The sequence below is a fragment of the Felis catus genome, chromosome X (assembly GCF_018350175.1).
Source record: "Felis catus isolate Fca126 chromosome X, F.catus_Fca126_mat1.0, whole genome shotgun sequence".
NCBI lineage: Eukaryota > Metazoa > Chordata > Mammalia > Carnivora > Felidae > Felis > Felis catus.
Window position 1 is genome coordinate 83939210 of NC_058386.1, and position 24068 is coordinate 83963277.

The 24068-nt window shown below is 36.2% G+C and overlaps 1 protein-coding gene across 2 annotated transcripts in view; it reads left to right on the forward strand.

Annotated features, from left to right (window-relative positions):
- FAM199X (family with sequence similarity 199, X-linked) overlaps window positions 1–15038 on the forward strand; it is a 34673-nt gene extending 19635 nt beyond the window's left edge. Inside the window, exons 3-6 of one of the 2 annotated variants that reach the window (XM_045050615.1) lie at window positions 4289–4438; window positions 4830–4991; window positions 7300–7437; window positions 8849–15038. In XM_045050615.1, the coding sequence (XP_044906550.1) occupies window positions 4289–4438; window positions 4830–4991; window positions 7300–7437; window positions 8849–9019 (621 nt within the window). In that variant the 3' untranslated portion in view covers window positions 9020–15038. Of the gene's footprint in view, window positions 1–4288; window positions 4439–4829; window positions 4992–7299; window positions 7567–8848 lie in introns of both variants that reach the window. The other variant, XM_004000749.6, reaches the window with a different exon arrangement.
- Window positions 15039–24068: the final 9030 nt, after the last annotated feature.

Below are 24068 nucleotides of genomic sequence, written 5' to 3' on the forward strand. Positions count from 1 at the left end.
GTTGTCCATGAAAAATATGGAATAAGAATTATTAAACATTTTTAGCTTGAAATATATTATCAGTTATAAAATGGAAAAAGAATGGTCTGATAAATATACAGGAGCCCACACAGTTAATTCTGATGTACATCTGCAGCTCTAATCCCATATCTCCAATTGACTACTTGACATTTCCACTTGGATGACCTTATTATTTAATGTACCTGTTATTTGATGCTGATTCCTTGGTCAGTAATGTAACTTCCAATTACAGTGTTTCCATGGGAAAAAAATAGACTCCACTCTGTGACATGTCTTATGGTGTAGTGAATAAAAACTATTATCATTTCGAAGGACATTTGTACTTGCTTCTTTCATTATCAGTACAAACTCTCCATATCCGAAATTGCATTCTTCTCTCATTCCAAACTCCCTGCAAGGCAGGACGGTTGGGCATAGTTGAAAGCACTGGACTTTTGTCCTACTTTGGATACTGCCACTAGCCGTATGACCCTCCTTAGACATCATTTTTCCTTATTTGTAAAATGACGGTGTTGTAGTGGAAGATCTGTAACATTGCTTCAGGTCTCTTGCTGTAAAAGTTGGAAGTCATCAAGTGCATACCCTGGATGGGTTGGTTGTATGACTGAAATGTGGCCAGTTTTCTTCTGGTTTCAACAAATGGTCATCTCTTATCCATTCAGTTATCAAAGAGCCTTGTAGGGGCACCTGGCTGGCTCAGTCGTTAGAGCATGCGACAATTGATCTCAGGGTTGTAAGTTGGAGCCCCACATTGGGTGTAGAGATTACTTAAAAATAAAATCTTAAAAAAAAAACAGTCCTGTAAATTGTTTTGTATTTTCCCTATTTATTCCCATTTTCTTTGCATTTTTGTTAATCTTAGTCCAAGTGTAGATCAAATAAGAACTTCCTGTGTAATTCCATTCTTTCATCATTCTAATTTATCCCCATACTGCTTTTTAGCTCATCTTCCCTCAAGACCAGTTACATCAAGTTACTTCTATGTAGAAAATGTTACTGGCCTACTTCTCTGTATCATATAACAGCTTGTTCATCCATTGAGCTTTCAAATCCCTAGCACTGATTTTCTGTTTTAATTATATTGGTCTCATTAATCTCATCCTTTTTTTTTTTTTAAATTTGTGTATTTACCAGGTTATTCTCCTTACCTGAATGCCTTCTCCTTTTCCCCATTCTGCCATTCTGAGACTACCTTGTGAAACTTCACCCACTTTAGCAACAGGTGTCATTCTGTGATGGCTTCTTGTCCTTTTCTAAGGGTACAAAACCATGGCAAGAAATGGAAAAAGGAAAACACATCTGTGTATGGAGTATTGCCGTGTGCCAGGCTTATTACCTCATTTGAATTTCTTAGCAGTCTTTTGAGATGGGTGGCCTTAATCATAACTCTGGGGCTCTAAGAAGCGAACTAACCTCTACAAGATCACATGGCTAGTGAGCAGTTATAGCCGGGATTTGAACTCTGGCATCTGTTTACTTCTCCCTGACAAAAAAAAAATGCCAAAGAACCATTAGTTGTCTTTTTTTACAGCCCCCCTGCAAACAAACACATAAACAGTACTAAAGGCACAAATTTAAGTGTTTAACATAGTCTGCTACCTAGCAGAAGTTCGCTAAAGATTTAGATGAAAATTCTTCTTAAATTTTGAGGGTATACATATTTTGTTAGTTCCTTTACATAGTTTATCAAAGGAGCTTGAAGTAAGGGAAGGCTTTCATATGATAAGGACTGTCTCTTTTTGTTTTAGAAACCCCAGGGAGATCTTTAATGTAGTAGTGTTGTGATTTGAACTCTTTCAAAGGGAAAATAGCAAGATATTTTCTTTTTTAAATGTTTGCTTATTTAGGGAAAGACAGCATTTACCAGTGGGGAAGGGACAGAGAGAGAGAGAGAGAGAGAGAGAGAGAGAGAGAGAGAGAGAGAGAATACCCCTTTATGCTGTCAGCACAGAGCCTGACGCGGGACTCAATCTCAATTAACTGTGGGATCGTGACCTGAGCCAAAATCAAGAGTTGGACACTTAACTGATGGGCCACCCAGAAGCCCCAAAACATTTTCTTTTTTGACATTAAAGGCTGAAAGATGGCCGTCATGTGTGCATTCAGCAGTTATTCTTTCATGACATTGACTAGATAACATCAGGGCTAAAAGTGAATGAACAAGTCAAGCAGTGTTAATTAATGAGGGCTTTTAATGTTTATTTTTCAGAGAAAGAGAGCATGCGTGCCTGAGGGTGGGAGGGGCAGAGAGAGAGGGAGACAGAGGATCCGAAGCAGGCTCTGCGGTGTCAGTGCAGAGCCTGATATGGGGCTTGAACTCACAAACTGAGATCATGACCTGAACCGAAGTTGAATGTTCAACTGACTAAGCCACCCAAGCATCCCAATTAATGAGTTTTTAATGGAAGTCATACAAATTGTTGGTAGTCATTTATGCACTTGGATTCATCAGAGACTGTTAAAATGAAAATGTGTTTTTTTGACAGTAGTAGCTTAGATAATTTCATTCTAAGCTTTATGGTCACTTTGCATACTGATCTCAACCCCATATTTGTGTCTTCATTAGGTTATTCTATGCATCTCACTCCCCATGCCTGCCCTCTTGTAGCTCTCCTAAGCTTTAATCTTGTAGCTTTAACTCACTGCTATATATTTCCACTGATGATCTGTCATTTCATACCTAGCATTTGTCATTTGATATTTTGTATAATTGTATGTTTGTGTTATTATATTCTCTTCCCCAGTGGAGAATAAAGTTTTAGTGTAAGGACCATGACAAAAAAATTCTTTGAGTCCTCTGTACTTAACAGAGTGCTATGGGTGAGTAGGAGGCCAAATGTGTGTGATTGCAGTAATCTTCATGGCTAAACTAGCTTTTCCCTTTTGGTAACTTCAAAAGCCTAGTTATCATCCAGAGTTCATATATCATTGCAAAGGACAACAACAACCAAAAGGTGTTATTTTGTACCTTGTAAAAATGAAAGCATTGTCTTTGAAAGCTACGTATTCCTTGTAGAAGAAATTATCTTTTTGATGAATGACTTAAACTTACTTATATTAGAGAGAGCAAGAGAGAGAGAGAGAGAGAGAGAGAGAGAGAGAGAGAGAGCACATAAGTGTGAGCTTGGGAGAAGGGCAGAGGGAGAGAGAGAAAGAATTTTAAGCAGGCTCCATGCTCAGCATGGAGCCCAGTGTGGGGGCTTGATCCCACAATCCTGAGATCATGACCTGAGCCAAAATCAGAGTCAGATGCTCAACCTACTAAGCCACCCAGACATCCCTTTATTTATTTATTTTTAGAAGTTTATTTATTTAAGTAATCTTTACACGCAACATGGGGCTCAAACTTGTGACCCCAAGATCAAGAGTCACATGCTCCTCTGACTGAGCCAGCCAGGTGCCCCTAAACACATTTATTTAAAATTAAATCCATTTTGACTTTTGAAGGTGATAGATCTACTACCTTGATTGTGGTGATGGTTTCATGGGTATATGCATATGTCCAAAGTCCTCAAATTGTCTATATTAGTTATGTACAGTTCTTTGTATCACTTATAATTCAATAAAGCTGGTAAAAAATTAAATCCATTCTAACTGGCTTTTAACAGGCAGTATAAAATTATAGCACATAATTCTGGTGTTCATCTCACTTCAAAGTAATTTTCTGTGTATTAGGCTTGCTTGCTTTTCTCCTTTGTCTACACATTTTCTCAACATTTTTTCTGATTTTTATAATACTTCTGATCTTTAAAATGTTTTGTTACATATTAACAGCATTTTTTAAATACTTTTAATTGCCTTGAGATTATTAATACTAACTTGAGCACAAGGACCATGGCTTATCTGTCTTCATATTGGCAGTATGTCTAGCATAGTGTTGGGCAAAGAGCCAGGTAGTAGCAGGTCACTCAAGTCTCCTGAGATGGAGACCAGTGTTACTTATTCATCATGCTGTGTGTGCCCTAGCCTACATTCACATCGTGAACTAAAAACCCTAATGATGCTTGACTCTTAAATTAGCAATTATTAACAAGTCTTGATTATGATTTTAAACTTTTGGAAAATATCTTTCATTGAATAAGTTACTATCTACAAAGAATATGTTGATATTGCTGCTTTGTGTAATATTGGAGGGATCAGAAATAATGTCTTCTCATTCTGTATTTGTCTTTAAAAAATATTTTTTAATCAGTATGAAGTGCGTTGTAATATTTAAAATGTATTTTTGAAAAATTTTGCTTTTCCTACCTCCTTCTTATTTTTATAGTTACCGGGCAGTGACATTGCCAGTGGGAGTGATGTACTTTCTGATGTCATACCCAGTATTCCGAGTTCACCTTGCCTGCTTCCTAAAAAGAAAAACAAGCACCAGAATTTAGACGAACTTCCTTGGAGTGCAATGACAAATGATGAGCAGGTAGGGATCTTGCCATTTCTTTATATAAAGTAGGCTTCACACCCAGCACAGAGCCCAGTGTGGGGCTTGAACTCAACGACCCCAGGATCAAGACCTGAGCTGAGATCAAGAGCAGATGCTTAGCTGACTGCACCACCCAGGCATCCCAGGATCTTAACATTCTTAATTGAAAGCATATATATAGAGAATATGTGAAATTCAATGTATTGCCTATTTAAAGTTACTGGGTAAATGTGGATTGCTTAGTAAAATCTGAATTTGAGTTTTAACTGTTTTCAGGGAACAAATGTAATATTTAAGTGCTTTTGATATTTGAAACCCATTATAAATGACACACTAAAATATCAGGTTTTGGCATTGATCTTGTTTATTATAATTTTTTATCACATAGGTGGAATATATTGAGTATTTGAGTCGTAAAGTCAGTACGGAGATGGGTCTTCGGGAGCAACTTGATATTATTAAAATAATTGATCCTTCTGCTCAAATCTCCCCTACAGACAGTGAATTTATTATTGAACTTAACTGTCTCACAGATGAAAAACTGAAGCAGGTATGTAAAGAAAATACAGATTATACAAGTATTAAGAAAACTGTTATTTTATAACATGTAGACTGGAATAATCATGTTAAAATACACAAATAATTAAGGTCCAGATCACTGCTGTGAAATGTAATATTAGAAAAAATGATGGCAGTATTTGAGAGCACATGGTTGTAAGGTTTTAGGTACATCTCACCTGGCAGTACCTTTCTGGGTTCATGTGGATCTAGAAACTGCTGTTTAGTTGTGTAGGCTTTGAAACTTGATTTTACCACTTAAGGGGTGGTTATGCTATTTGCTTCTTCTAACTCACCTTAAAAAAGAACGATTGACAAAATCAGAATGCTGATTATTGAGGGCTGTCTATACTTCAGTGAACATCTGAGTTGAGGGATTTGAGTAGTCCTGTGAAGTAATTGATCCTGGCTAGGGTAAAACGTAAATTTCCTTCTGCTATTCTGAAATATGCATTTCTGGCATCTTCTAAATATAGTCTTTACTGCTCTATTTTTCTCTGGTACATAGCTGAATGAATACTTACGTTCTACTTTCATTTTTTAAAGAATTTTTTTGCATTTATCATTACTTACAAAAATTTTTTTATTTCATTTCTCTCAACAGACATATTATTATTTTCTATATTCCAGCTCATTTTTCATTAGTGTTGAAATTGATGCCTTGCATTTGAAGACAGGTACCATGGGCCCCTAGCCAAGATTTAGGAAACACCCTAATCTTCAATATATTCAGCAACTTAAATCATATTAAGTGGAGATCTTTAAAACATGCCTAATCTGATCTATTTTATTGTTAATTTCTCTGTTATTTTCTTATAATCCTAAATTCTGGAGGCCAGTAGCCTTCCATTGACTGATTATATTATATGTTTTTAAAATATAACTCCATGATCAATATTCTAGAATTTTGACATTGTCAGTTTTTCTGGTACTTGTTTCTACATTGAGAAATTTCTTTTGTCCTTATAGTCTACTTATGTACATCTGTAGCACTTTTTTATTTGATTTACTTATCTAACAATATTAAGTGTCTATCATGTATTAAGCTGTAGGATAAAAAACACTTTAACAAATGATCGTTGTCTTTATAGAGCCTACAACTCAAGAAAGAGTCAAACAAATCAACCTGGATTACAATCCAAGTTCATAAATCATTATTCAATAAATGTTTATTTTATTTCTTCATAATTACTATCACTTTCTATTTGTTAAGCATCTAGTTCCAAGTTTTTTTTTTTTGGTATACTCATCAAAAGCAAGAAATGAACATAGTTACAGTATTATTAAATAATCTACAGACTGTATTCAGGTTACACCAGTTTTTCTACTAATATCTTGTTTTATCCCAGGATCCAATCCAATCTTTTTTTATAAAGTTTTTATTTAAATTCTAGCTAACATATTAACTTCAGGTGAAATACTAATTTCAGGTGTACAATTTAGTAATTCATCACTTACATACAACACCCAGTGCTCATCATAACAAGTGCACTCCTTAATCCCCATCACCTGTTTAACCCATCCCCCCACCCCACTCCCCTCTGGTAGCCATCTGGTTGTTCTCTATGGTAAAGAGTCTGTTTCTTGGTTTGCCTCTTTTTTCCCTTAGCCCATTTTTGTTTTTTAAGTTCCACATATGAGTAAAATCATATGGTATTTGTCTTTCTCTGACTGACTTGTTTTGCTTAGCATAATACTCTCTAGCTCCATCCATGTTGCACATAGCAAGATTTCATTCTTTTTTATGGCCCAGTAATATTCCTGTGTGTGTGTGTGTGTGTGTGTGTGTGTGTGTGTGTGTGTACACATACCATATCATCTTTATCCATTCATCAGTCAGTGGACATTAGGGCTGTTTCCATAATTTGGCTGTTGTAGACAATGCTGCAGTAAACATTGGGGTGCATTGTATCCCTTTGAATTAGTAGTTTTGTATTCTTTGGGTAAGTACGTAGTACTGCAATTGCTGGATCATAGGACAGTTCTATTTTTAATTTTGGGGGGACCCTCCATACTGTTTTCCATAGTGGCTGCACCAGTTTGCAATCCCATAAAGAGTACAGGAGGGTTTACCTTTCTCCACATCCTCACCAACACTTGTTGTTTCTTATGTTGTTGATTTTAGCTGTTTTGACAGGGGTGAGGTGACATCTCCTTGTAGTTTTGACTTGCATTTCCTTGATGAGGAGTACATCTGTAGCACTTTGGATAATCTTTTACTTTATGTACAATATTCTTTTCTCCAGTATTTTGAGGGAGAATGTCAAGGAACACTAACCAGATTTTGTCTGTGTTCCAAGGTCAGAAACTATATCAAGGAGCATAGCCCTCGCCAACGGCCTGCAAGAGAGGCCTGGAAGAGAAGCAACTTTAGTTGTGCGAGCACCAGTGGAGTGAGCGGTGCCAGCGCCAGCGCCAGCAGCAGCAGTGCCAGCATGGTCAGTTCTGCAAGCAGCAGTGGGTCCAGTGTTGGAAACTCTGCTTCAAACTCCAGTGCCAACATGAGTCGAGCACACAGTGACAGCAACTTGTCTGCAAGTGCAGCAGAGCGGATTCGGGATTCAAAAGTAAAATGTCTAATCAATACAAAACTTTACCTTTCAATATTAATATTAGTACTCCTTCATATAAATTTCTTGAAGAGTTAAAATTATCTTGCTCTCTGGATGCCGGTGGATTTTGGCTTTAATTGAACAAGCAGGCTACTCTGCTGTTGAGTAAAGCCCTTTAGGCTGAGTACTTTGAAATACCGTTTTGACCCACAACCATATCACATTCAATTTCATCTGATTTTTGTGTCTGTTTTTAAGTAAGATAAATTGGTGGAAATAGTGAGTGAGTCTCAAGATTGCAACATTGACTGCAAGTCACTACTGAGCAGATCTCACTATGTTGCTGATGTTGCTGTCTATTAGCTCCTAAGAAAGTTTTGCATGTCTTTTGTGTGTGTGTGAAATGTTCTGTTAACCTTGAGTGTTTGTTCTTAGATCTTTTAAAAATGTAATAACACCTTCTCTAACTTCTGCCTATTCACAGTTGAGAAATTCTTGGTAATATTATTGGGCATGTAAAAAATAGGGAAGTATTAGTGCATATAGAATGGTTTTGTGATACTGAGGGGAGTTCAGTTCCTTGCAGTGGGTACAGTTTGGAGCCAACTTAACAATAATAAGAGTATCTCTGTAACTCTTTGGGAACTCAGTGGTGACTAGAAGATACACAGTGATTCCTTCCCTGGCTTTTACGAAAGTAGCAGAAACATAGCCAGCTTTGTTGGTTGCCAGGGGATTCCTCTGGATATGTGGTCATTCCTTTTTTGCATCACTTCACCAGTGACAAGGAATAGAGTACCCACTGGGTTTCTAATGGGTTTTTAAGATGGTATTTGCCTAAAATGGAAAAGACATGATTCTTTCCCAGCTGTTGTAAAATTGCTAGTGCTTTCAGATGAAAGACACCTTAAAAGCATAAGCATTAGAGATTTTGGCATTGTTCTCTACATTTATATTTAGTATTGTTCACTGTGTATTCACTCCGCAGTGACACCAATGTACCTTAATTTGGTAAAAAAAAAAAAAGGCTTTGAAATGATTGATTATCTGTAACTAGATAAAATGATCAGATGTCCACCCTTCCTAAGATTCACTGGTCAAATACCATAAAAATAGAATCTTGAAGAATCATTTTCAAGTCTAAGCCAGTGGCTCACTTACTGGAACCAGGATCATACTGCAGAGGAATTTGAACATCTCTAAGAATTCTGAAAATACAGAATTTGATCCATAAAATACTCTGGGGTGGATATGGCAAAACTGAACCTTACTGATTGAGAAATTTTTATTTTGGCAGAAGCGATCCAAGCAGCGGAAGTTACAGCAGAAGGCCTTACGCAAGAGGCAGCTGAAAGAGCAGAGGCAGGCTCGGAAGGAGAGGCTCAGTGGGCTCTTCCTCAATGAAGAAGTGCTGTCCTTGAAAGTGACTGAGGAAGACCATGAAGCAGATGTAGATGTTTTGATGTAATAAGGGTGAATTTGTCAGCATTCTTTCTAAGCATTAAAGTATTCTTCTTTTATTTGTTTACATGCATCTTTACCAAACTTTTGGTTAGGGCTGTGCTGATATACCATTAATAATTTAGGCCAGTGGTTCTCAGCAGGTGGTCCCTAGACCAGCAGCCTCAGCATCACCTGAGAAGTTGTTAGAAAGGCATACTACCAGGCTCCATCCCAGATGCAGTGAATCATAAACTCTGGGTGAGGGGCCCAGCATTGTGTTTTAACAAGCACCAGGTTCTTCTGCTGCACGCTCTACTTTTAAGAATCACTAATTTAGTAAATGTTTTCACTATTTAGACTTTAGGGTGGCTAAGTAGGCTTTTTCAAGAACTAGTACTTTTACAGTTTAGAAGATTTCAAGGTACTGCTGACAAGTAGCTTATTATGTCAGTATAGGTACATATGTCCGGATCATAATTCAGTTTTCCTTCCTAATGTTACAATTTTTTAGTTTGCTTTTTATAAGGGCCATAGCATAAGTCTCAATTCCTAGTGGAAATCTTGTTTTGAGGTTGTGGGTGTGGGGTGTAGATTGCTGTTTACAATAGTGCCTTCATTAGGTTTAGTTTTATTTTCATTTATTATTAACTCAAAGGTGTAAAAATAGGCCCTAATGTCTTTCCTGTTAGGTTTGTTTCTGTTTTTCACTTTATGTAAATTCAGAATCCTTTCTGTAAGTGATGACTACTGAGGAAATAATGTTAGTAGTAGCTGAACTTCAGACTTGATGCTATATCGATTAATATTCAAATAGAGAAGGCAATTAAGCAAAACAGCCAATTCTGCTTTTCCATGGCTTTCTGAAATTTTAGTCTGTGAAACTGTCTCTCTTAAGTTCTTTTTGAAAGTCACTTTTTTTTTCCAGCACTGCTCTAATTTTTAAATATTTGGTATAACAGCTTCTGGCATGTGAACAGGCTAATGTTCAAAGTTAACTAAAGAAAACCCTTACAGTTCTAAACTTCTCTATAAATCGCTAGAAATACACGGAGCAGTGAGATATAGAAAAAAAACCTTCGCTTGTTGGCTATTGTTAGAAGTCTAATTTTAGATGTGAAATCATGGGTTTTCTTTAAATGTTTTCATGGAGAGTTTGTTATCATGAACATTAGAAGTAGTATTATTTCTTTTCTTCTACCACATGTCTAAACATTCACATGGGTTAAAGAAGATGGAAACTGATACTACTGACAAGCTGCTTTCTGACTTTCATAATTTTTATTATGGATAACTTTTGGGAGGTAATCATGATTCTGTAGGAGGAACTGTAATCAATATTTTTTTAACTCTAGAGTCAGAGGTTATGTGATAGGATCTTTACTTTTTTAAACTATCATATCAAGTGGCTCATTATGAAAAAGATTAGTGACTTAAATTTTTAATTCTCAGTTGATATAAAGGCTTTTAACCTTTGCTTACAATCCTGTGTTTTGAAATTTTGATTTTACTCTAGTTCCTTGAAGGTTGAAGAATTGAAACTGAGGATAAAAATTGATGTATTGCAGCTTTGCTGAGGTCTGTAGTATGGTTTTAAGATTTTGAAGACTACTAAGTTCATACTTTAAATTTTACTAAAATATAAAAGTATATGTATATGGTTTTCAGTTGGAGTACTCCCTTTGACTTTCCTCTTACCCTTTCTTTGATGCTCCTAACTTGTTTAGAGGGCCCAAAAAGAGCTTAGGGATAGACCCCAGAATACTTTGAGGAAGGTGGAAAGGGTCAACTCATTGTGTCTTCCTTCCAAGTCTAGGAAGAGCAAATGGAGAGAAGAGCAAATGCAGCTGAATTCTCTGCCTGCTCTTAGCAAAAGCAAAATTCCAGAGAATGACTTGTCTGTTCTCTACCTATTCTTCCCAGGAAAGTAGGCCACTTCTGGAGACCATAGAGCAACATTTATCTGTTAAATACTTGGAAACAATTGACAATGACCAGTAAAAGAAAATCCTAACAGGGTCATGATATAATACGACCATTTTTTTCACTCTCCCAACAATTACATAGTCTTATTACCTTAGATTTAACTTAAGTCACTATTAAACAAGTTTACCAAAGCACCACAAAGCCAGTTTTAAAAGTTTATAAAGATTTGAATGTTTATAGTAAAGTATGCCATGAGATTTTGCGTAAATTTGGATGTCACGTCTTTACTATAAACTAGAGATTGCCTATAAAGTTGGTTTGAAGGAGACTGAAAATAATTCTTCTGATTAAAGGGAAAAAAAATAAAACAACTTGGCTTGCTTGTGTTATGGAAGAGGGAGATTACAAAATCTCTCTCCATCTCCTCCCCCCCAAAAAAACAGCATAAAAAGATAAAAAAGTTCTTGTTTTTGTTAATGTGCTGTACTGTACTTTTTTCCTGTTTTAATGTCTCATGTAGATAATTCAAGTTTGAATTATTTCTTTCCTGGAATAAGTCATAATTTATTCAGTCTGACATATCTCTGAGTTTAAGACAAATCCAACTCAGTATTTTTCCTGTTTATAAATCCAAACTAACAAATTAATAAAAATGTGAGACTTATTTGCTCTAGTGTCAGTGTTATCTGTAGAGAATTGACACTAGAGTAAATAAGTGTCTCCCCTTTAAACATAACCTTTGTTAACTTAGGGCATGATAAAGTACCCTCAAGTTTTTCAAAAATATTTTATTAGAGACCTTGTATGTATGTTAATTGTACCTCAATAAAACTGGAAGAAAAAAAAGAGTTTTTGTAGAAGTCTATGAGACCCCAGCACAGCTTTTCAAAGTATGGACCTTGAATTAAACAAAATGGCATATCTTTTTCTATAGTTTTGCAACTGAATCAAAGTAAGGCAATGTAGTATAACGTTTAGTGGAATTTAAAGGGCTAATTCATTCTGCCCTAACAAGAACTTACAATAAAATAGCACTTTTTTTTCATGAGACTTGTCTCACTTTTTTGTTAGGCTGTGGCAGTTTTGTCCATTTCCTCAGCCCTTTGGGTTGACCAGATATTGCTGAATTAATCCCAGAAACTGACTTGTAATTTAATGACTCTACAGATTGAACAGACATCTCATTTATTTAGCTCCTTAAAAGTGCTAATTGCCACTTAAAGGAGAAATTCCAAGAAACTTCTGTATAAAGGTATCCAGATTCTGGTGAGCTTTAAAAATTGTGAAATTAATGAAATGTCTTCATATTTAAGCCAAAAATGTTAGTATATGACAAATGTAGAAGTCTTGTTTCCAGATTCTTTAGCAGAGATTTTTGTTCATGGCTTACTTTATAGCCTCATGTGCCTTAAAGGTTAACTCTGTACTTTTTCTCAATATCAGGCTTTTTCAATCTCAAAAGTAATCTAAAAATTATAATTTGTTTTATAAAATGTCCATACTATTGGATATCAGTAAGCAAAAACATTCAATTGAATCTGATTAATCAATGGTGATAGAGTGTGTAATAAAACAAGAACCTTTCAGGTCTTAAATTTCATTTATATAACATTATTTTTGGCCCAGCTAGGTCATTGAAGGACACTGAAAGTTATCTGAAGTATAGCTTAATGTATTTTCTCATTTTTTCCCATGAAAAAGGTCATAAGCCAGAATGCTTTTTTAAAACCAGATAATTCTTAGTATCTGGGAAGATCATTTTAAAGGCAAAAGTAGTTCAAGAACATAGATTATAGAACAACTTGATTCTCTCATTACAACTTTACGCATTCTTTGCATTCATTTCTGTAATAGCTGGAACACTCCCCTCCCCTTTAACAAATTACTTTTTAGCTCAAGAAAATGTTTGCTTAGAATGGGAGGAGTTACTTAAAGTCAGTATATAGTTTGAGACAGTTGATAGGAAAATTCCCAGTTGCATTCAAATATAGTATTGATATTGAGCACACTGACATTGAACATGTCTAAACTTAGTGATAAATCTAATCCTTAAAAGGACTATTAGTTAGAAAATAAGTATCTGTATACACATGTACTGTGGTAACTTTGGATTCGTTTTAAGTCTGACAAAGTAAGATAAATTCTATCTTTACAAAGAAATTATGCTAAGTGAGTGAGAGAGAAATATTTAGACCTAGACATTTCTGTCAGCATAGTATCTAGAACATAGCTCCTTAGAATTTTAGCTTAATTCTCATTTCTTTGGAAAATAATTTACTTTTTCCAAAGGCTTAGAAGGAACTCTAAAAATTTCTCTAATTAACTGGCAATTAATAGAGTACAGAAGTTGCATGCTCTAGCTGCAGATCTCAGTTGACTCACTAAAATTTTATTTTCACATTTTCTCTAATATTAAAATTATTTTGAGTCCCTCTCACAGTTTATATTTTCAATTCAGGTTATTAGTATTTTAACCTAGATCACATGATGCTAAGTTAATTTTTAATTTGACATTCATACTGAACTCTGAAAAACTGGTTTGTTCTTGTCTTATTTCAGAATACAGTATTTTTCCTTTATCGTCAAGTTTGTTACATCTTTGTGGTCAATGGAACCTGTGGAAATCTGTGTTCTTTTTTTTTGTGGTGAGGGATATGGGTAGAAAAGAGAATTGCTCTAATCATACGTACGCATTTTAAAGGTAGTTGTAGAATTAATTTGTATAAATGACATGTTAACACTTACCTACTCTGGATTGTTCTAAGGAACAGTGGCCTGAAGCCATGGCTTGTTTTCTGGAGCTGCTTGCTCTTCAACAGTAGCTGACCAATTGGATTTAAGTTTAGACTTTGGAGTTAGGTTATCTAGCTGAGGCTTTTAGGAATGAAGCAGACTATGTTCCTGTAGTGAATCAATTTAATTTCCACTTTGAGTACTCTAATTTGGGTATAAGTATTATCCATTCTAAATCTTTGTGTTGGGAGTTTAATTGGACTGTTGTCAAAAGCTATTAAAAAAGCTAAACACAAATATATGTAAAACACTTCACAAATGTTTAAAATTTTCACTTTTTTTTAGTTTCAAAGGTTAGTTATGTAGCATCAATATCATAACCAAAGCAAGTAGGAAGTTGACTGGTTTGGAGATTCTTCAAGTAGTCTTCAATACTGTAACACTTCAGATTGTTAACCAGGATTTTTGTCCTGTATTTCTGCTAAATGTATTACTATATTAATGCACTTTTGTATATATAACTGTCTCTGTACATTCTGTACTTACTGCAGTGTATATAAAAGCTGTTTTTCCTGAAGCTGTAGGGGAAAAACAATAGCTGTAACACAAGTTGTTTCTATTTTGAGTTCCTTCTTGTACTTGAAAGTAGTGGTTCTGTAGTTAATTCTAAATGTGTATGTATGGTTGTAATTAAAACTGGCAATGTGGCAGACCTGTCTTTTGAAGCTGAATATCAGACTGAACAGTGTTGTTTTGGCTATTGAAAACTCTTGTAGTATTTTAATTGTTTCTTTTGATGTACCATGGGTTTCTACAAAACCCACTGCTGCTTACTTACTACTTTATACTTCTGAATCTACTCCTTTACATATTCCATCCCAGAACATTTATCAACAGAGAAAATTAGGTCTCCTCTCTTTTGCTTACAGTTCGGTTAAGATTCCATAAACTTGTTTTGTGAAAGCCCCAATTTCCCAAATGTCATTGACAAATCATTTTTTTTTTCTGGGGAGATAAGATTTCTAGGGAGATTAGCATTCATAGTAAGTTGAAAATTAGGTCTAAATTTTGTTTATAGAAAATCAGATTTATTTTCCTTATATATTAATCTAGAAAAATTTTAGGTTATAATTATATGAAAGAAATGTCTGAGCAGTTTTACATGGTTTCAGAAGCAATTCAACTTTCAGCAGCAACTTTATCTCTTGCCACTAGAGGGAGGTCTGTGTTTGCTTTCCTTTCGAAAATCTCTTAGCTGCTTTTCTTTTGTTTTTAATTTCAGAGGTTGGAATCCACCTCATTTTCAAAATCCCTTTTGTGATATTACTTTCATTTGTTAGTGAAAGGTTAGTTAATTGAGCTTGTTTAATAAAGCAAATCTAACGCTTTTCTGTAATCTTCAATTTTTAATCAATGTGAGTTAGATATTAAGTGAGACGTGTGTGTGTGTGTGTGTGTGTGTGTGTGTTTCTTAGATACTTTAGAGCTATACTGTCCATTATAACCACTATCCATGTGTGGCTATTTAAATAAATAAAATTTAGTTCCTTGGTCCCATTAGCAACACTTCAAGTGTCCAGTAACCACGTATGGCAAAAGACTACTGTGTTGGTAACTCCAGTGTACAGAACATCTTCACTATCATGGGAAGTTCTGCTGGACAGTACAGTCTAGAGATTTGATGGTTTATGTAGCAACCACTGTCATCATTTTACCACTGAACCATACTCAGTGATTCAAAACTGCTTCACACAGTTAACTGTTGTAGGTGATTGGTGTGGGAGGGAGAGTAAGCTGTGTTTCACTTTTCTACTTCATTAAATCTACTACCAAAGTTGAGACTTCGGTGATTTAGTGGAGAAATTTCTCAAATATCGAGCATTTCACTTGAACTCTGAATAAGATTTCTTAAAGACTCCATTTTAAAAAATTGCTTAGAGGGTTTCTTTATTCTTGTGATGTAAGAGTCTTAATAGAGTAATGGAGCCACTGTTATTTGGGACTGACAATCCTCTACCCTCTCCCCATCATTCTGAATCTTATGGTTAAGTGGTATTTTTATATTACATTATCTGTGTTTCTTAGTAATAGATTGATGGATATTAGATTTAGGTACAATGTTATTTCCCTTCGTAATGGGTAAGTAACATTTTTAACATTCCAGTTTATGCATTTGGTCACCAGGATCCCATTATATTCCTTTTTTTCAGATTTGTCTTATAAAAATTGTCAAGACAGCAAAATGAATCCCCACATACCCATATTTACTTCCACTCTTGCCTTATGCCAATCTTGTTTCTTTTGACCTCCACCCCCAGAAACTCCCCTTACCTCAACTCCCAATGATACTAAAGTTAACCCCAGGTGATAATTTCATTTTTAAATGTTTCAGTATCAGATGTTTAAAAGATAAGGACACTCCTACTTTATACATAAATATGACCATATACCTTCATAAATAAAAATTCCTTGATATCAAATGTGTAGTTTACTTGCTTGAAATAAAAACCATAACTATTAGTCTTTTTCATTTAAAAATCATTCTACATTTTGTTAGCACTAAGGAAGAATTACTTTTATTATGGCTTGAGTCAGTGTTGACAGTATGTCTTGAGCGCATTTTAAGATGAGATATCTGTTGCTTTTAGATAAAAACAAAATCCAGCTGTTTTCCTTACTACTTTGTTAATGAAGGCATGAAATAATTTGGGTAGCAGGAAAGAAGGAGGGAATTAATTGTTCAAGATGAGTTGACCAGATATTTTCTGTCTCACCTAACTTTGAGGTCAAGAATGATCTTTTTTAGCCCAAATTGGCACACATGGTAAAGATCTGAATACCTATTATTTATTTATAAAGAGTTTTGCAAGGGTACTCAAGGAGACATAAGAAAAAATAGAGATTATTTGACCCCCTCAAAGTTCATTTCAGGAAACCTTTTTAATAGCTGTGACTGAGGCTATTGATTTTGGTTTTGCATTTTAACTTACTGAAACTTAGACTTCCCAAATTGTAGAATTTCAGAGCTTGAAGGGACTTTGGAGATCATTTATTTAGCTTGGTGGTTCTTAAACTTGATTGGGCATCAGAATCCCCTGCAGGACTTGTTTTAAACACAGGTGGCCAGCCCCCACTCCTCAGTTTCTGATTCAGTAGGTACAGGGTGGGGCCTGAGGATTTGCATTTTTAATAAGTCCCTAAGTGATGCTGATGCTGCTGGTTTTATGAACCCATGGAGAACCATTGCGATGCAGCTCAATCCCTTTTTCTCTTGCCTGTATTTTTGCAAATAAAATTTACACTAAATGGAACATGACTTCTTTGCCCAAACTGGTTAGTGGCATGGCCAAATCAGAATCCATACCTTGAGGTGCCTTATTCACACTGGAAAAGTGGAGTGCTTTTCCTATTGTGCATTTGTTTTCTTTATAGTATTTGCCTCCAAATGATTCCTTCCAAGTTTTTTCTTAACATTTGGATTTTCTTTATACTGGTCAATCTTTATCTCCCTAGATTGGGAGTTCCTAAATTGGATTCAGGATTAAAATTGCTGGCAATTCTGGGGCGCCTGGGTGGCTCAGTCGGTTAAGCATCCAACTTCAGCTCAGGTCATGATCTCCCAGTTTGTGAGTTTGAGCCCCACGTCGAGCTCTTTGCTGACAGCTCGGAGCCTGGAGCCTGCTTCTGATTCTGTGTCTCCCTGTCTCTCTGCCCCTAACCCACTTGCATTCTGTCTCTGTCTCTCTCAAAAACAAGTAAACATTTAAAAAAATATAAAATTGCTGGTGATTCTTTTTTACATGCCAATGTATTTTTCTGAGGAGGGCTCCATATCTTTTATTAAGTTCTCAGATGACTTTTCTTCCCCTTAATGGCTAAGATTCTGTCCTTTTAGGGCAATTTTGGTTTTTGGCAATAACCAAGGGTCATTTGGGAAGCTGTCTGGTGGTTAATGTGCATGAGAAACCTGGAAATTGCTACATTTGGTCAATAAAGTATGATTTTAAAAGTAATAAGACTGGTTTTCTCATGTGGTAAAAACTGGCTTTAATGTATATTAAAGAAAAGAGTTCTAGAAATATTTTGGGCAGTGACAGGATTACTCGATTAGGTGTATGGTGATGACTTGGAATGGGGATGTTACTAATTTGGATGTATTAGCTCTGGCTTGTTGATTAAAATAGTCATTTCTTTATAATCATAACTTTTATTCTAGAGCAAAATTCTCCAGTAATGTTTTAGAAATGTTGGGTTAGACTTCATAGATTTGTTCATCAGATCTGAGATAACAGAACTAGATGGTAATCTGAAAACTTGAAACAGATACAGACTTTCTGATATAATGGTCATTAAAACAGTCTATTTTTCAAGTGAGAAAAATGAATTGATTCATTCAGGTCCTATATGATGACATATTAAGGACTAGAATCCAAGGCTCTTGAGTGCTTTTCCCACTATATCACACTGCTTTATATCATGCTACTACTTTTCGCAGTGTTTTGGGGAAAACACCTTAGGATTTTGGTATAGAGCAGTGGTTAAAGTGTGGACCCCACTTTGCTGGACACCAGCAAAATAAGTATCACCTGAGAACTTGTAAGAGGTGCAAATCTTTAGGCCCCACCCCAGAACTAGGGAATCAGAAACTGAGGGGAGGGAGGGTAAATCCCAGTAATCTGTGTTTTAGCAAGCCTCCCAGAGGATTCTGATGCACACTCAAGTTTGAGAACCACTAGTATAGAGTAATGATTCTCTACTCTGGCCAAACATCAGAATTGTCTGTGGGAAACTTAAAAAAATACCATACCACCTTCCCTACTCACCCAGGCAAATCAATCTCAGAGGTGACACCTGGGCATCTATTGTTTTGTAATAAACATTATATTTTGGAATAATTTTATGTTTATAGAAAAATTGTGAAGACAGTATAGAGAGTTCCTGTGTACCTGTTGCTCAATCCTCTACTGTTAAAATTAGTTTTAAAAACTAAGAAATTAACATTGGCACATTACTGTTAACTACAGGTTTATTCAGATTTCCTTATTTATTCTTAATTCAGATTTCACTAATTTTACCATTAATGTTCTTTTTCTATTCCAAAATCCAATCCAGGATTCCTCATTGTGTTTAATCATCATGTGTCCTTAGCCTCCTCTGGTTTGTGACAATTTCTCAGTCTCTCCTTGTTTTTCATGATCTTGACAAATATAAGGAGAATCGGTCCGTTATTTTGTGGAATGTCATCCTCAATTTGGGCTTGCCCAATGTTTTTCTCACAGTTAGACTGGGGTTTTGGGATGACTCAAGATCAACATGACTCAACCCTAGTTACATTAACTTTGATCACCTGGCTAGTGTTCACCAGGCTCTTCACTGCAAAGCTACTCTTTTTCCCTTTCAATACTCTGTTTTTTGCAAGTAAGTCATGCAGTCCAGCTCACACTCAAGGAGGGGAGACAAAATAGGCTCTGCCTCCTGGAGAGAGAAGGATCTGTACATATGTTTTGGGGATTTCTCTTTGGGAGATTTGCCTCTTCTCTGTATTTATCTACTTGATCACTGATATCAGTATGGATTCATAGATATTTATTTTATACATTGGCCTATAACCTAATAGTAAGTTATTTTATAGCTCAAAAATTTCCAGATTTGGACATTGGGAACTCTTAAAGGTTGCTTCTAGTGCCCCTTCAACCTACCCATATCCTTTTGTATTTTGAGTGCTTTATTTTCTGGCACTATACAATGCTCCAGCACTAGAATCAGCATTTAATCAAGGAACTGGACACCTTTTTTTCCTTCAAATTTTAATTTAAATTACAGTGTAATTTTTGGAAGTGTTTTGGACACTTCTTTTTTAAAAGCTTCTCAGGTGTGGGGCACCTGGGTGGCTCATTCGGTTGAGCATCCAACTTTGGCTCAGATCATAATCTCATGGTCATAAGTTCAAGCCCAGCTTTCTGGCTGACTGGGATCCTCTGTCCCCACCCTCTCTTTGCCCCTCCCCCACTCACGCTCTCTCTCAAAAATGAATAAACGTCTTAAAAACTCTTCAGGTGATTCTAGTGCAAAATAAGTGTGGGAACCACTGATATTGAGGGTGAACCACATTCTTCTGTAAATCTAATGCTATGATCAGACCAGATCCTATCTTCCATCCTCATAAAGCATAGTCATCTTTGATTCATTCCTCCTCCTTTTCTTTTCATGTTCACTGTTCACTAAAGCTGTTTTCTCCTCAGCAACCAGAACAGCACTATTTAAACTTTATATAAGATCTTGTTAAAATGCAGATTCTTGGGGGCGCTTGGGTAGTTCAGTTGGTAAAGCATCCGACTTTGGCTCAGGTCATGCTCTCATGGTTCAGGAGTTCGAGCCCTGTTTCAGGCTCTGAGAGCCTGGAGCCTACTTCAGATTCTGTGTCTCCATCTCTCTCTGCCCCTCCCCCACTTGTGCTCTGTCTCTCTGTCTCTCTCAAAAATAAACATTAAAAAACATTTTAATGCAGATTCTGATTCAATTGGTCTGGGGTAGAGGCTCGAATTTTTGTATTTCTAGTAGGTATGTAGGTGATATAAATCCTTCTCATCCATGAACTACATTTTGAGTAGTGAATATCAGAACAAAATCCAGATAACTTAGAACATTTCGAGAGCCTCCATGGTTTGCCTGACCCCAGTGTGCTTTTCAGCTTGATCTTCCATGAATTTTTACACTCAAACCAACCAGTCTACTCAGTATTTGTAGTATTCACCTTCTGACATGGCCCCAAAGATTGTGGCGATTCATTTCTTTGTTTAATTCCTTTTCCTTGGGTGTAGGCTGGACCTAGTGACTTAGTTCTGATAGCATACAGCAAAACTGATGGGACATCACTTCTGTGCTCAGGTTACAAAAGATTGTGACTTCTGTCTCACTTGTACTCTTGTTGGTTGCTTACTCTGGTGAAGCAAGCTGCCAGGCTGTGACATGCTCTGTGAAGAGGCCCACATGGCAAGGAACAGAGGGACTGAGTCCTTAGTATATAACAGCCCATGAGGAACTGAATTCTGCCAGCAATTGTGAGTTAGTTGGGAAGTGTATCTTTCCCAGTGGAGCCTTGAGATGACTGCAACCTTGTGACAGACCCAAGGCTGAGCTCAAGTATCCATCTAAGTCATGTCCAGGTTCCTGCCCACAGAAACTGTGAAATAATAGACGTGTTGTTTTAAGCTGATAATTTTGGGGATAATTTGTTGAGCAGCAATAGATAACTCATACATTATGTATATAATATGGAATGAAATGACTTCCTGTTGCACCCTTCTTATCCTCAGATGCTCCTGCCTCCATTTATTCAACAATATTTGCCGGATGCTATTATATGCTAGGCACTGTGTTAAGCACTAGGGGATAAGTGGTAAATAAGCAGACACAGTGTCTGCCCTTACATCGCTTGTATTCTTTTGTATTGATTTTTGGAGTCTCACAAAAGAGGAAACCAAGATACATTTGTTGAAGCAACGCTATTTTTAATGCCAAGAAAGTAGGAAGGAAATAACCTAAGGAAAAACTTTCCTACAGTGTCATTTTTGTCATTTTGCTATGGAACAGTTAACACTTCATTATGGAATAGTATGGGCTGCATTTACGCGAAGTCCTGGTTCTAGTGCATTTTAAGTCAACCCTAATTCCTCCCAAGTTGGGTGTATTACTTTTTCTAAGCACCATTAAATATTTATTGTACCCTTATTTTGCTTGTATGCTATTCTGCCTTACAATTAGGTTTATTTGTTTTCTCTACTAGTCCTCATTTTCAATTGTACATCTCCATGGTTGTTTGCACATGTGCAAAGAGCTTTGTTAATTTAATATTAATAATAGCTTTGTTAACCTGAGATTCATGGAGCTTTCAATTCAAACAGTTATTTTAAAATTCCAAGTGCAATTTTTCTTCATTTTCTTCTTTTTAAAAAAAATGTTTGTTTATTTTTGAGAGAGACAGAGCACAAATGGGGCAGGGGCAGAGAGAGAGGGAGACACAGAATCCAAAGCAGGCTCCAGGCTCTGAGCTGTCAGCACAGAGCCTGATGTAGGGCTTGAACTCACAAACTGTGAGATCATGACCTGAGCCAAAGTTGGATGCTTAACCAACTGAGCCACCCAGGCGCCTCTCATTTTCTCCTGTTTTAAGAGAGTATTTATTGAAAGCACAAATATATCATCATTTGTAGCAAAAGAGTTTGACACTTAATTTTTCCCAAATTTTTGAAAGAAATACGTTTTTCAGTTAAAAATTTCAAATTCTCCTTCTATCCTTCCCCATGTTAATGCACATGTTTGTTTAAAAATTTGATGTTATCCTCACTTTTAGAATTATCTACCAGTTTTATCTGATATCTGATCTTTTGTTTAAATTTTGTTGGCTTTTTCCAAAAGCAAAACATATTGGTAAATCTAAAATATTAACAGTATAAGATTAGAATGATATAGTCTACTTTGGGGTTAAAAATAGCAAAAACTCAAATAGATTAAAAATAGCATATATGCAATGGTGGGTAAGACAGTGGAAGAACCAGAACTCTGTAAAACTGTTTGGTAGTGTCTAATACAGCTGAAGGTATACATTCCTTAATCCTCAGCAATTTAACCCTCAGATATGTATTCTATGGAAGATGTATATTTGCCAAAAGATGTACTGGAATATTTACAGCAACACTATAATACCCCAAACTGGAAACTACCCAAATGACCAATAGGTGAGTGCATAAATAAAATGAGGTATATTCACGCAATGAAATACTATGCAATCTTAATCATGAATATGGTTGAATATTGGATGAATATGGATGAATCTCACAAACATAATGCTAAGCAAAATAAACCAAATACAAAGGAGTATGTACTTCAAAAAATACAGGGAAAACTAATCTATGTTACTAGGATTAGGATAGTCTGGGGTGCCTGTAATGACTAGAAAGGTATTTGAGGGGGCCATCTGAGGCACTGGTAATATTCTATTTCTTGACATGGCTAGTGGTTGGTTAAATAATGTGTTCAGTTTATAGAAATTCAGTGAGCTGTTCACTAATCTGCAATGTTTTAGGTATGTTAAATTTCAACAAAATGCTTTAAAATTAGCACTTAAGCCATCAGGAGATGACTGGAGTCAAAATATTCTAAGAAAGCTTTATAGAATATAAATTTGAACTTCAAGGATAAATCCTAAAGACATAGAGGCTGCAACTTACAAGTCTGTAAAGGGAGAAATGGTGTAAGAACAAAGAATCTTTCATTCAAAACAAGGCAAGGAAAAAGAAACAGAAAGGACAATTGGAAAGCACAGAATGACTGAAAGAAATCTAAATATATTTTTAAAAATTACAACACATGTAAAACAACTATGGTTAAAAGATGAACAAATGTATGACTAGGTGTTTTAGATTTTGGGTCTTTTTTTGAGCCAAATGCTCTGTACCAAAAACACCTCTATGACATGAAGACCCAACACTAACCAAAAGAAAGATGGCATAGATGTATTAATATTAAACAAAATATAATGGAGGACAAATGTCATTATTACAAATAAAGAATGTTGTCACTATGTAAATGATACAAGTTTCAAGCTACCAGAAGAATAATACAATTCTAAACTTGAATATGTCTAACAACATAGCTTCAAAGTGTATAAGGCAGCGGCGCCTGGGTGGCTCAGTTGGTTAAGCATCCAACTTCAGCTCACATCATTTTCTCACGGTTCATGAGTTCCAGCCCTATGTTGGGCTCTGTGCTGACAGCTCAAGCCTGAGGCCTGCTTCAGATTCTGTGTGTGTCTCTCTGCCCCTCCTCTGCTCACATTCTGTATCTCTCTCTCAAAAATAGACATTAAAAAAATTACAAAAACAAAGATAATGAAAATTCTATGTATCGAAACTATGGCATGCAGCTAAATATTGCTCACTGGAAATTTATATCTTTACAAGCTTATATTAAGGAAGAGGGGCAAAGATGGTGGCGCAGAACACTGGGCTCACCTTGTCCTGCTGATTGTTTAGATTCCACCCACATCAGCCTAAGTAACCCAGAAAACTGCCAGAAGACTGGCAGAATGGACTCTGGAGCCAAACATAAACAAGAAGCCCACGGAAGAGGGTAGGAATGGTGGGGAGGCAGTGTGAGCTACACGGACAGGCGGACTGGTGGGAGGGAGCCGGGGTGGTGGATGGGCAGCCCGCCAGGCAAGGCAGAGCCCTCGAAGTCTGGCTTGAAAAAGCTGGACTGTGAAAGTTCTGACAGCCAGTGGGCCTTAACATCTGGAATGTTAAAAGTCAACAGCTCTGCTCTTGGATAGCGGGGAGGGCCAGAAGATGCCGGGAGGGAGAGTTGTTGAGTCCAGGAATGACAGAGCTCGGTGGGGGAAACAAAGGCGCAGGCAAGTG